At 52.0% G+C, this 13,519-nt stretch overlaps 1 protein-coding gene across 2 annotated transcripts in view; it reads right to left on the bottom strand.

Annotated features, from left to right (window-relative positions):
- Positions 1-13,519, bottom strand: part of INPP5D (inositol polyphosphate-5-phosphatase D) — a 121,857-nt gene that overhangs the window by 24,875 nt on the left and 83,463 nt on the right. For both annotated transcript variants that reach the window (XM_027047430.2, XM_027047435.2), the window contains exons 11-17: positions 13,048-13,150; positions 10,562-10,758; positions 9,982-10,099; positions 5,083-5,179; positions 4,418-4,556; positions 2,584-2,692; positions 2,309-2,397 (exon numbers count right to left, since the gene is read on the bottom strand). In XM_027047430.2, coding sequence (XP_026903231.1) covers positions 2,309-2,397; positions 2,584-2,692; positions 4,418-4,556; positions 5,083-5,179; positions 9,982-10,099; positions 10,562-10,758; positions 13,048-13,150 — 852 coding nt within the window. The remainder of the gene's footprint in view (positions 1-2,308; positions 2,398-2,583; positions 2,693-4,417; positions 4,557-5,082; positions 5,180-9,981; positions 10,100-10,561; positions 10,759-13,047; positions 13,151-13,519) is intronic.

Here is a 13,519-nt window from a genome sequence, read left to right as displayed (position 1 = left end):
CCTCTTAGCGTTACAGTCCTCAGCACTGGCTGCCTCAAGAATGACTAGCGGAACTTTACAAAGATACAGAAGGCGGGGCCTGCCCCAGGGCTCTTGCATCAGAGCCTCCGGGCATGAGGCCCAGAGAGCTGCATTTCTGGAAAGCGTCACCAGAGTCCTCTGCACCCACTTGGTAAAAAGCGACCCTCATCCTCCTGAAGTCTGGATTTCACCTCCAAGACTCTGCAAACTGTTTTTCAAGTCCAGTAAACCCTCTGGGCCACAAAGCCAGCTCCTCGGTCTTGGTTCACGTGCAGGACACATGCTCTCCCAGACTCGTACTCCACACTGGCCACCACTGATCCTTGACAGTCTCTCACCCCCGGCTTCTGTGGTGCTGAGATGCCTGGCTGGTCCTCCGGCCACCTACGCGAGCACTCATGTCCCATCTCCTTCCTTGTGTCTGCTTCTTCCTCTCGCCTTCGAACATGGATGGCCCCCAAACCTGCCCATGGCTATTCTCTTTGCATCCTTCACTTACTCCCCGACAACCCACCCACCCCCATGGCTGTGCCCATGTTCTCTGCGGGCACAACTCCCCAATCTATGACCCAGTCCTTGTGTCTCCAGCGTCATCTACTATTCTCAACTGTCTTCTAGAGGTTTCCTCTGAGATCGTCGGCTAATATCACACACTAAGTCTGAAGACAAGCTCTACTTACCCCTCCGAGCCTGCTCCGCCTTCTGATTTTCATTTCTATTTATGGCAATCAGATCTGCCAACACGTCCTTTCTTTCCTCTTGCTTTTCATGGTCCGATTCTGACTCAGGCCCCGGTTGCTCAGCTGGAAGGACCATACGGCCTCCTCGCTGGTTCCCTGTATCCTCATCCTCTACACAGAGGCAGACCGGCCTGTGCTGTGGATCGCTGCCATGCTGCCAGCCCCCGGCAGAACTTTCAGTGGCTTCCTGATGCCCGTCAAACAGATTAAAACCTTAACTTGGCATCTAGGACCTCCCTCACCCCAGCTAAACCCCCGTCTCTTTCTCCGCATGCTCGAGTCAACCTGGACACGGCCTCACTGCCCCCCCACGTCCCCACGGACCTGCCCTGACAGTGCTAGGGGGCTGCAGGTACACAGCAGCCAGTGGACAACTCACGAGCAGGTGTCTTGCCCTGCGGGTCTCGGCCTCATTCCTGGTAGCGGACCTGGATCTCCTCTCGTCCTCCGTCTAGTTTCCTCCATTGGCTCCTGCTTTGTTTTGGCATCACCCTCCCCCTTGAAGTTCTCCTCTTGCCCCGAGCCCTCTGGCAACATTCTGAACTGCTCTCCATTTCCTGAGGTCTCCAGTAACCCCAGAAACTGGGGAACACGCCATTCCGCACCTGTAACCCCTCAGGGCCTGGCCAGGGCGCTGGCTTCCCTCGGTCAGGACCCAGAAGGTGATGGATGCCAGAATTTCCTGTCTCCCTATCTGTCCCAGCAATTCTTTCAAATGGAAATGATAAGCCTCATCCCTTGTCCTGTCCACTTTGGAAATCCAAGCCGTCCCTCAGGCACCACCCCTGGGCCCTTTTGAGAAGCCTCTCCTGATCTTTCCTTGCCCGGTAGGTCATGTCCTTCTCTGACTGCTCCTCTGTGCATTCGGCAACATCATGTTCTATCTCTGGTTAGTCGCTGTGTGTTGTCTCATCATCTTTGATCTCCTACCACCTAGCAGAGTGCCTAGCCCATCACAGGTCATCAGTAAGTATCTGCTGAGCAAGAACGAATGAAGGTTTTTTTGCAGCTTCCCTGAAACACTGTTCCTTGGAACACGAGGGGCCTCATAACATAATTAGTATTCCATGACCAATTGAGTTTGGCACACAAATTTCACTGTGGAGAACCACAATGCTCACAAACCTGTAAAGGCTCTGGTAAGTCCTGCAGCAAAGAAGCTTGTTTACTGATGATTCACTTGGCAGATGAGCAAATAGATTTGATCACAGAACTTTAGAAAGAGCTTCAGGACCCAGTTATAGAAATACTTTAAACCCTCTCAGAATCTTAGACTATCTGGACAGAAGGTAAATCCTCAGTGTCACGAGTCCGATTCCTCGTCATGGGCAAGTGTGGCTGCCCAGCCTCTCCTTAGAAGAGGTTTTTGCTCAGTGATGCCAATCAACACGTGATCGCTAATTTTCCTTTTTTCCCTGTTGCCTAGTGGACGAGGATGCTCAACGGTTTCCTGCTCATCTTTGTGGGAACGGACACAAGAGGGGGGAGATGTGCAAGGGGGTGGTGATGGAGGGTCAGGGTGACGTCTGTGAAGAGAACTCACTCACCCCTGTGGCTTTCTGCTTAGTGTAGGCGTATTTGTCCCGAGTCAGTCTTTCAAAACGGTAGGTGGGCGCGAACGTGATTTCTTCCTCCTCTGAAATCAAACAAAACCTTGGTTTCTGCTGTGATCCCCGTTTCACATCTGGCCACACTGCCTTCCTCTCCAGGCATAGTCCTTCCCCGCACCCCACCCCACCGCCAACCCCGGGAGGATATTCCGGGGAAAGGGGAGATGGCGATGGCTGGAGAGGGCCCAGGAACAGAGAGCCGCAGCTCTTACCAAAGTGCAGGAAGACTTTCTGCTCCTTCCTCTCCATCAGCAGCTGGTCGTGGGACAGGAGGTCTGCGTACTGCTGCTGCTTGATCTTCTGGACAATGGTTTCTGCCTCCTGGAGCAAGGACACAGCCGGGCCACTGGTGAGACGCCCCCCCCGTCCCAAACAGGAGGAGGCCCATCACCACCCACCTGCCTGGAGCCGCGGACTCTGCACCAGACCCTGGTCCTGCGGCAGCCCGGTTGGCTTTCCTTAGCACTCAACTGTTTTTTGCTTTTTTTAAACGTTTATTTATTTTGAGAGAGACAGAGAGAGAGAGAGAGAGAGAGAGAACGAGCGCGTGCGCACGCAAAAGCACGAGTGGGGGAGGGGCAGACAGAGAGGGAGACAGAGGGGGAGACAGAGAGGGAGAGAGAATCCCAAGCGGGCTCCGTGCTATCAGCACAGAGCCCGATGTGGGGCTCAAGCTCACGAACCGCGAGATCACGATCTGAGTTGAAATCAAGAGTCAGACACTTAACCGACTGAGCCACCCAGGTGCCCCTGGCACTCAACTGTTTATAAGGAAAACTCCACAAAAGTAGTTAACTGTCAACCTGATAATACAAGCTTTGGCCGTTCCAAATTTGTAGAGGGACATTTTACTTTTTCACACGGACTTTTAGTATTCTTTTTGTTAACACTTCATTAGCGGGTAGGTATGTTTCCCTTGCTGTCTATGGGAACCGAGGCAGCTTGTTGTGAGGCCGTGGAAGGAGTTGAAACCCCAGGCCCTGAATCTGTGGGCATCAGGACTCCCTGATCCGGGCCTGGACTCCCAAGAGTCAGCGCGGCATCAGTGGGATGGAATCCAGCCGTCCTTTCTCCCCAGACTGTTACCTGTGCTCTGGTGAATGCCCTTGGCAGACCTCCTGGTGAGGAAATTTGTGGGGTTCCTTCCTAGTCCTCTCCCATCTGCCACGAAGGGAGGGAGTGGTGGGGACGTAAGGTGCATAAACAGACCCTCAGTTCCTCCTCAGTCTCTGCCGAGCCTCTGGGGCAGCAAGAGGGAGAGGCGAGATGCTTGGGGAAACGTGGGGGAAGAGGAGTGAGAAGGTCTGGGCTCAATCCCAACTCCCACTGGTCAGAAACTGACTCCAGGCTATTTCTTAGCCTGTCGGTGCCCCAGGGTTCTTGCCTCTCTGCTTCTGCCCTCACGGGATGTGGTATGAAGGTTCTCCATCCCTGGCAGGGACGTTCAAGCTGTAACCAAGGTCTCTGGGCAGACTGCACAGCTCTGCGCCCCGGCCTGCACCCCCCACCTTCCCAGAGAACACTTTGCTCTGCCTGAGCGAGCGAGGCATGTCTGTGTTAGGTGGCCCTTCTGACCACTGCTCAGTGGACCGTGCCTGGGCATCCAACGTAAGTAACTTCTTCCTTAGCTGGCCAGTGACCAACATCTAGGCAGAAAATTGTGCTGGTCTCCTCAGACCTTAACAGTTCCTGGAGATCTGGGCTGAGCCACTGGAGGACCAGAACAGCTGGGGCAGTTGTGTGGGAACTAAGTGTGAGCAGAGGTAAAGTGTAAAGAAAGGCAGGGGTTCCATGACAGAACAGCAGAAGAGTGTTGAGTCCCAGAAGGGGAGTAGTTGCCTTGGCCCAGCTCAGTCTGTGCCTCCATGGCCCCATGCCCTCAGCTCACTCAAGGGAGCCTCTGTCCCATGAAGTCCCAGCCCCAGCCCCAGGTGGGCAGCTCCTTCCCCAGGTGAACCACTCCTTCCCCAGATGGGCAGCTCCTTCCCAGGCGGGTGGCCCCTTCCCCAGGTGGACAGTTCTTTCCCCAGGTGGGCAGCTCCTTACCCAGGTGGGAAGGTCCACACGGTAGTTCAGATCACCAAGCCAGAAGAGGTGCGTAAAGCGGTGAGTGATGTTAAAAGGACTCAGTTTTTTGTCTCCCAGAGCCAGAAACCGGAGAATGTTCATATAGTTTTGGTTTCGCCTATTTAAGTGAAAAAGCAGCCATGTAGCATGAGGCCGTTGGTCCCTTACGTCACCATGGTAGCAGGAAATCAGAGGGAGCTTGGGGGGACTGAGCCTTAACTCTCCGGCCCCTGCTGCAGTGAACCACCTGCACGTGCAGGTGGGGCACAGCCAGGATGCAAAGGGCCTTTCAGGCAGAAATGGGAACACAGGGCAGGGGGCCTCCCGGAGCATCCATTTAGCAGGGAATTGGAATCATGATTATTCTAAATAGCTGTCTTTGTGCCTGGGCCAAATGAGCCACATGGGCTTTGATCTGTAAGGATGCCCGGATGAGGTTTTTCCCTTTAGAAATGGAGCGGGATTTAGGCATCTATCAGATGAATGACATAAGGAAATGTGTGTTCCATCCTCCCGACAAAATTCACCCACACGAGAGGTCACTCCTGTGCCACAGTTACGGGAAAAGCCGAGGGCTGAACAGTAGTTCTGGTGTTTAGGGATGTGCGGTCTGCCTGGGCCTCCCGGGAAAGGAGCTCCATTACCTGAGTTTCTTTTCGCTTCCAGAAGTCAAATGGCTGTTAACAAAGCCCAAGGAGGTTCCGTTGAACATAAATGACACCCCCACGGCTCCCTTGTTCCCTAAAGGGAGGGGAGAGGGAAGAAGTCAGTCACACAGGCAAGTTTACCAAGTGGCGGGAAATCAAGGTGAAGCAATGTTCTTAATAAAGAGGGAGAGGGGCGCCTGGGTGGCTCAGTCGGTTAAGCGTCCGCGTCCGACTGCGGCTCAGGTCACGATCTCATAGTCTGTGAGTTCGAGCCCCGCGTCGGGCTCTGTGCTGACAGCTCAGAGCCTGGAGCCCGTTTCAGATTCTGTGTCTCCCTCTCTCTCTGCCCCTCCCCTGCTCATGCTCTGTCTCTGTCTCAAAAATAAATAAAAACATTTAAAAAAAAAATAAAGAGGGAGAGAAGCAGGTGTGTGAAAGAGATGGACAAAGGCAGAACAGCTCCATCTGGAGTGGGAGATTCAGCAGGTGGCAGGAACTGGGGTGGGGGTGGGGGGTGCAAGACATTCCTCCAGGACAAGAAAACCAGGTAAATGGCCTGCAGCCTTGGGAGATTTCAGCACAGTGCAGGGAGAAGGCTGCTGGTCTGAGCTGTCCTGGTATCTCCCTCTAGGGGAGTTATCAGTTACCCCAGAAAGAAGCCTTGGGAAGATTCAGAAAAAAGAGCCCAGGGCTTGGGGGGGGGCTGACCTTCCAGGTTCCTGGTGGGACCCAAACTTGAGACCACCTCTTTTTCTTCAATTTTTTTTTTTTAATGTTTATTTATTTTCGAGAGAGAGAGAGACACAGAGAACAAGCAGGGAAGGTGCAGAGAGGGAGACACAGAATCCAAAGCAGGCTCCAGGCTCCGAGCTGTCAGCACAGAGCCCGACGCGGGGCTCGAACTCACAAACTGCAAGATCGTGACCTGAGCCGAATCGGACGCTTCACCGACTGAGCCACCCAGGTGCCCCCACCTCTTTTTCTTAATTTCAATCTATTCTAGACTAGCGGTTCTCAAAGTGTGTTCCCCAAACCGCCACAGCAGCATCGCCAACAACCGTCAGAAGTGCAAATTTTCAGGCCCCACCCCGGACGTGCCGAATCGGAAATTCTGGGGGTGGGGCCCAGGAATCTGGGTTAAACAAGCCCTGTAGGTCAGGGGTAGGCAAACGCTAGCCCACTGCTAGAGAAAATGATCTTTACATTTGTAAAGAGTTGGGGGGGGAAATCAAAAGATTTGGTGACACAGTAAAATGATATGAAGTTCAAATCTCAGAGTCCATAAGGAACATTTTATTGGAACACAGCTATGCCCACAGAGCTGAGTAGTTGCAACAGAGGCGGCATGATCGGCAGAGCCTGAAATACTTACCGTCTGGCCTTTTAGAGGCAAGTTTCCCAACCCCTGCTGTAGGACATTCTAACACACACGGAAGCCTGAAAAGCTGCTCTGGCCAATACCGTAGGCTTGAGCTGTGCACACACTGAACACTTGGACTGTGGCTGGTCCCAACTGAGGTGGGCTTGAATGCAACAGAGGCATTGGAATTTATAAGCCTCAGTAAGAAAAACAGAACGTAGGGGCACTTGCGTGGTGCAGTCGGTTAAGCGACTCTTGACCTCGGCTCAGGTCATGATCTCTTGGTTCGTGAGTTCGAGCCCCGTGTCGGGCTCTGTGCTGGTGGTGCAGACCCTGCTTGGGATTCTGTCTCTCCTCCTCTCTGCTTCTCGCCCACTTGTTCTCTCTCTCTTTCCCTCTCTCAAATAAATAAAACTTAAAAAAGAATTTAAAAAAAAGAAAAACAATATAAAATACTCATTTTCATATTGACTATCTATGGAAATGGTAATATATATATATATATTTTTTTTAAGTTTATTTATTTATTTTGAGAGAGACAGCCAAGTTGGGGAGGGGCAGAGAAACAGGGAGAGAGAATCCCAAGCAGGCTCCACACTGCCAACGCAGAACCCGATATGGGGCTCGAACCCATGAAGTCCAGAGATCATGACCTGAGCTGAAACTGAGAGTCGGACACATAACCGACTGAGCCACCCAGGTGCCCAGAAATGGTAATATTTTGAGTGAATGAGGTTTGATAAAATGCTAACTAAAACTGACTTCACCCGTTTCCTTTTACTTTCTTGAATGTGGCTCCTGGCAAATTTGTAACCACCTACACGGCTCACCTTCTGACTGGGCTGGACAGTGCTGGCTGGAGCCCAAGTTGAAGAACCTGAGAGATCCTGCGCCCTGCCTCCTCTGGACCGGGGTCTGCCCTGGCCACGATGGGTGGCCCAGCTCCCCTGCCCCCCAGGGAGCCTCTCTTTCCAGCTTTCTCCCCATCCTGCAATGTGGACTGGGCTTAAATCCCTGCTCATCACTTTCCTGCCATTGTGCTAGGGATAGGTTAAGAAATGTCACTGTAGCCTCCAGCATCTTGTGAATGGGTCCAACGACAGTCCTTGTCCCCACAGGGCATTTATCTTAAATGGGATAATACTCATAAAGCAGTTAGCTCTTGGCCATGAACATGTACATTCTCAAAAAGGCCTTAGTTCTTCTAAGGTGATGTCCACCAGCATTAGCCAACCAGCATTCCCCGAGCTCTGCCCCATGTTAACCATGGCTGGGAGCCATTTGAGGGGAGCAGTAGAGAGAGTAGAGGCCAGCCCCAGGGTTGGGGGAGGAAGGGAGGAGCTGGTGCATAGGACCCCCTTGGCCTCCAAGCTACCCGCTAATGGCCACGAAGCTCGGACTCTGCCCAGACCTCATACCTCCCTCTCTGGCCTTGCCCCCGACATCCACTAGAGCTGCGGCCCAGGGGCCTCAGGGCCTTTGCTTCACTTTTCCTGCTGTGTGAACACTACCCATACTGACCCTTCCTTACCTCCGGGACTTGAGTCCTTCTCAGAGAGACCCCTGGACCCACCCCCATCTCAAGTCAAACTGGGGCCTCACTGCCCTGTGCACCTTGCCAGCACGCTTACTCCTGGAAACCATCTTACTGTCTGTCTATCCATGCAAGCAGGCTGCTGTCTGCGTGGTCACTTGCCCAGCGCATAGCACCGCACTGGGGGACACGGTGTCAGCTCTGTAGTGATGAATGAGAGCTGGGGCAGCAGCCGGAGGCGAGGTCTGGCTGAGCTGTGGTTTTATCTTGTAGCGGGGGGTCCGAGCACCTTACGTGCTGTTGGGAAGGGGCCAGGGAAGGGAGACGGGCAGCCCAGGCAGGATGCAGCAAGGAAAGAGGTTCCTGGGCAGCAGAAGGGCGTGGGCTTTGACAGGGCAGCTACGGAGACAGGAAGGAAGGGGGCAAGTGGGTGTGGACACGGGCAGCTTGCGGTTTGTCAGCAGAAAAGCCGAGAGAGCTCTCAACATCCTGTTGTCTCTGGGACTCTGTCCTGTCCCTGACTCCAACCACCAGAAACCACTAGCCTTGCCCTCAACTCCACCCACGGCCCGCGTGGGTGCACCTGCCCACACACACTCACCGACAGACTCACACATGCACTTGCGAACAGACCTGCGTGTGCACTCACACACACAGACTCACATGAACTCGGACTCAAACATGCAGACTTGCACACACACACACTCAAGCACAGACTTACACATATAGACCCACATGTACACTCACACACGTACTCAGACTTGCACAGGTAGACTCGTACATATAGACACACACACACTCACACCTCTACACCCACAAGTACTCACATACACACCCACATGAAGACTCACACTCACAAACACACTCCTGAAGTCCCCGGCTCTTAATTCAATTCTCTGAGGTGCCCTGACAGGTCCCCACAGGCTCACCGCTAAAACCAGCATTTCCACATCCAACCTGAGTCCTTCTAGAACTACACCAGGGGTTGACAACATAAAGCCCGTGGACAGGGGTGCCTGGATGGCTCAGTCGGTTAAGCGTCCGACTTCGGCTCAGGTCATGATCTCAGTTTGTGGGCTGGAGCCCCACATCGGGCTCTGTGCTGACAGCTCAGAGCCTGGAGCCTGCTTCACATTCTGTGTCTCCCTCTCTCTCTCTGCCCCTCCCCCACTCACACTCTCTCTGTCTCTCAAAAAAAAAAATAAATAAAAATAAAAAAAAATAGTAGTAAGAGGGGCACCTGGGTGGCTCAGTCGGTTAAGCGTCCGTCTTCAGCTCAGGTCATGATGTCACGGTTTGTGGACTGGAGTCCTGCGTTGGGCTCTGTACTGACCGCTCAGGGCCTGGCACCTGCTTCGGATTCTGTGTCTCCCTCTCTCTGCCCCTCCCCCGCTCGTGCTCTGTCTCTCTCTGTCTCTCAAAAATGAATAAAATCGTCAACAAATTTTCAAAAAAATGTAGGAATAAAAAATTTGTTTAAAAGCCTGTGAGCCAAATTGAGCCCCGACCTGTGTCTGTAGGCAAAGCTTTCTGGAACACAGCTACTCCCATTCAAGTTCGTGCTACCCACGGTTTCTTTTGTGTCGCGGCTGCAGGGGTAAAGGAGCAGCACGGACCCATAGAGCCTAAAACATTTGCCATCTGGCTCTTTACAGCAAGTCCATCAAGCCCTGTCCTAGGTCCTGGACTCTCAAGGTGGGGGTGTGTGGGGCCAGCAGCATGACATCACTTGGGAGCTGGCTGGAAACTCAGAATGTCAGGCTCTGCCTGAGACCTGCTAAGTCAGAGCCTGCATTTTGGCCAGATCCCCAGCAGCTCTGGGGTAGACCCCAGATGGGCTTAGGCTGGAGGAATCAACCATTCCGGCTGCCCGGGACCGAGCGGATCCCAGGAAGTGAGGCTCAGTTTTCCACCCAGGGATGTCGCTGTTGGTGGGGACGGGATGGGCACACGAGTGGAGCCGGGGACACGCAGCGGGGGAGCGCGGCCCCTCCCTGCTCACCCAGCGTGTTGGCGATGCCCGTCTTCACGTTGTCGGTACAGATGTGACTGATGCGGTTCTCATGCTCCGGCTTGGCCAGCACCACGATTCGGATATTCCAGAGGGTGTGGATGGCAACCTGGAGGGGAGCACAACATGGTGACCCTTGGCCCGGGCATGGTGCTTGACCACCCGGCAAGGGATTCCCACCCAGCCCTCACCCCCGAGGTGCAGGGAACCTGTCTAGGACCCCCAAGCTTCACGAAGCCTCCTAATGATGCCTTGCAGGTGCAACAACGTTGAAGAACCAGGACTGGTAAGATTTCAGTGAAGCAAGAGTGACCTACAAGCAGGGGCAGGGAAGAAGGGACGTGCTAATGATTTTCAGCAACACCCACGGACCCCAATTTCAGAACAGGTGCCCCTCTCTGGCCCTGGAAGGTAACGGTGGTGGTGGAGAATGACCAAGGAACATTCAGGCATCTTTGGAAATTGAGAGAGGAGACAGGCTGAGCCCACCCTTGCCTCTGAGATGCTCCTGGCCAGCCTCGCAAAGCCCACTGCCCCTGAGTCCCACCCAGCGCCCTGGCCAGGTGCTCACTGTTTTAAAAGTCATGCTGGTGATTTCTTGCAGGGAGTGTCTGAGTATCTCCAGCCACTCCTTCTCTCCCAGGGGGTCCTCCTGGGTGCCGATCACGTAGATGTCATGGGGGATGTAATCGGCAGAATCATCCCGAGTCTTTCCCTGCCCCTTGGAGAGAAACCAGGACGTGATCTTCTTGGGAGGGGGGGCGTTACCTTCAACAGCAAAACCCAACACCAAGTGAGTCAAAGGCACATCAGGAGAATTCAAAACACAGGTGGGGGAAGTATGCAGGGCAGGAAGTTCACACAGTCACTGAAAACCATTTGGGTCACCCAACAAAGTACTGTAGATAGAGAATTAGGTACTAATTGTTCCCAGGATGTCAGGTAGGGTCAGAGTGCAGTAACGTTTCTTTGTAAAGATAACATGAACTTTTAAAGATGAGAACTAGTACCTGAAGATGCCATATGGTGCCTTGAACGAGTGGCACAAGATGTCAAACACCGTCCTAGTCTTTGGGACTAACTTAGTGACTGAGACAGTCCTTGAGCAATGTACATTCCATTGGCAACGACAGCCCAGCAGGCTGGCAGGTTTGGGATGGGGGCTTTTAGCCCAGGGTTGGGAGACAACAGGGACTTCCTTGCAAAACAGAGACATCTCAGCTGAAAACTAAGAGCCAAAGAAACAGGAAGAGTGTGGAGACCTCCTCCATTTTCATTTCAAAAAATGAGTCAAAGCAACTCAATAAAGAAACGTTAAAAGACATTTCTCCTCGAGACACCCTTCAAGATTGAGTAAACTTTTCCCCCAAGGAGATAACCCTCTTGGCTCACAAGTGCCAAGAACCGACGTGACCTGACTGCCATCATTCTGTTCTCTGCCATGGTTCATGGTGGGACTGTAGACCCCGGGGCCGGTGGTCTCTGCTTGGGGAAAGCCTCCCACCCACCCAGCCAGCCAGCCAGCTCCTTCCACACTGTCTTCTATGTGAAGGGCACTCCCTCCAGTTGGGAACAGGATGGGCTTAACCACGTCCAGCCAAATCTAAGACCTCCATGCTCACAGAGGAAACACGAGAGGGACAGCGTACCCGCATGCACGAACCCGAGTGGAGAGCGGATAGAATCAGGCGGCCAGCAAGAAATACTAGAGAGGACAGAAGAGGACACAGGTCCCCAGGCATGGGCCAGAGTTCTACTTCAGGGCTACTCTGGCCCCTGGAAAAAAGTCTGGGCATGAAGGCCTGGTGGCTTGTGGAATCTGGGTCAGTGGCTCTCCTGACTTCCCTGTTGGAAGACTAGCCCACTCTCCACTCAGCCGACAGTCCAGGACTAGCAAATTACATTCTCATTTCCAGATCACTTCCTGTCCCTCCATGAAGGGCTGCCACTCACCCTACTCCTCCCAGAGGACACTGCTAGGTGACTACTAGCTGTGTCAGATGGCGGAGGCTGACTCCGCTCTGGACAGTGCGGGGAGGAGACACACCCAATTAAATTAAAATATCAGATAAACAACAGATAACTTTTAAAGGAAGTCTGTCCCAGGCAATATCTGTTCAACTAAAATTCAAAATTGACTAGACATCCTGTACCTACTTAGTTTTTCTCTAGCTGAAAACTTACACTGAATAATTAGTATGACTTATATTTAGTGTGATATATTTAGTATATAAATATGTATTAGTATTTAAGTATATAGTACATGGTTAGTAAATATATATATATATATATATATATATATATATATTTGGTGCATATTTAGTACTTATTTCTAGCTGAATACTTACACTAAGTAATTAGTATACGTTACATTTAGTGTGATATATTTAGTGTATATATATTAGTATATAAATATACAGTACATGGTTGTAACTATGTATTTGGTGTATATTTAGTACTTATTTCTAGCTGAATACTTCCACTACCTGGTACAACCTATATTCAGTATAATATATATTAACATATAATATGTATCCGTATATAAATATATATAGTATATATTTAGCATAATATATATTTAGTATGTATTTATTTCTACCTAGATACCAATACTAAAAAACTGTGCCGTTTATATGAAATTCAAATGCAATTGGGCATCAGAGCTCTCTCTTTCTCTCTCAGTAAATCTGACAACGAGGGAGTTCTCTCTTCCAGGCCTGAGGCCCCCTGGCGAGCTGCTTAAGGCTGGCAGGTGCCCAAGAGCCCCGTCACCCATATATGCAGTTTCCCTAACACTTTCCAGCTTAGACATGCCAGGTAACTCAGCCCAGCTGCTCTTGGGGCAGGCATGAGAATCCCAGAGCTCATTTCTCTCATCCATTGTCTCGGGAAAAGTCCACAATTCCCTAGAAAGGAGGCTGCGTAGATGGGCTGGGGAGTGGGGGCGGGAGGAGGACAGGTGTCCCCCACCCATCTGCAGATGCCCGAGGCAGCAAAGCAGAACCCAGAGGGAGGGGATGGAAGGAAGCGGATGGGGTGGGGGGCATGTGGACCCACCCATGTTCCAGGTGCCGATGAAGATGGTGATCATGTCCGGCTCCGCCTGCTCCGAGTGCTTATTCTTCATCTGCTGGAGAAGCTGACAGAAGCCTTCTCTCTTCTAGGGATGGAAGGGCAGACAGACTCAGAAAGGCCTCCACCTCCCTGCACATTACACTTTCAAAGGGCTTGGTCAGCTTCAAGAAAACTGAGAGGGGCGCAAATCAGTATGAACTTGCAGGAGAGCAATCTGGAAATGTGGGTCCAAAGTCTTAAGGAAGTGGCTTCTGACTGCCATTCCTCTGCAAGGACCTGACTCTAAGAACCACCAGGAAACGTGCAAAGACCCAACTGTGTCACGGGGACCGTAGCGCGCACTTCAACACAGAAAAAATTACAAACGACCTCAGTGTCCGATTCTAGGAAGCAAATTAATAATCGTATTATGAGTCATCCACATGCCAGATAGAATACCGTAGGGTTTACAAGT

The sequence above is a fragment of the Acinonyx jubatus genome, chromosome C1, assembly GCF_027475565.1.
Source record: "Acinonyx jubatus isolate Ajub_Pintada_27869175 chromosome C1, VMU_Ajub_asm_v1.0, whole genome shotgun sequence".
NCBI classification, from domain to species: domain Eukaryota; kingdom Metazoa; phylum Chordata; class Mammalia; order Carnivora; family Felidae; genus Acinonyx; species Acinonyx jubatus.
This window is presented reverse-complemented; position numbering and strand designations above follow the sequence as displayed.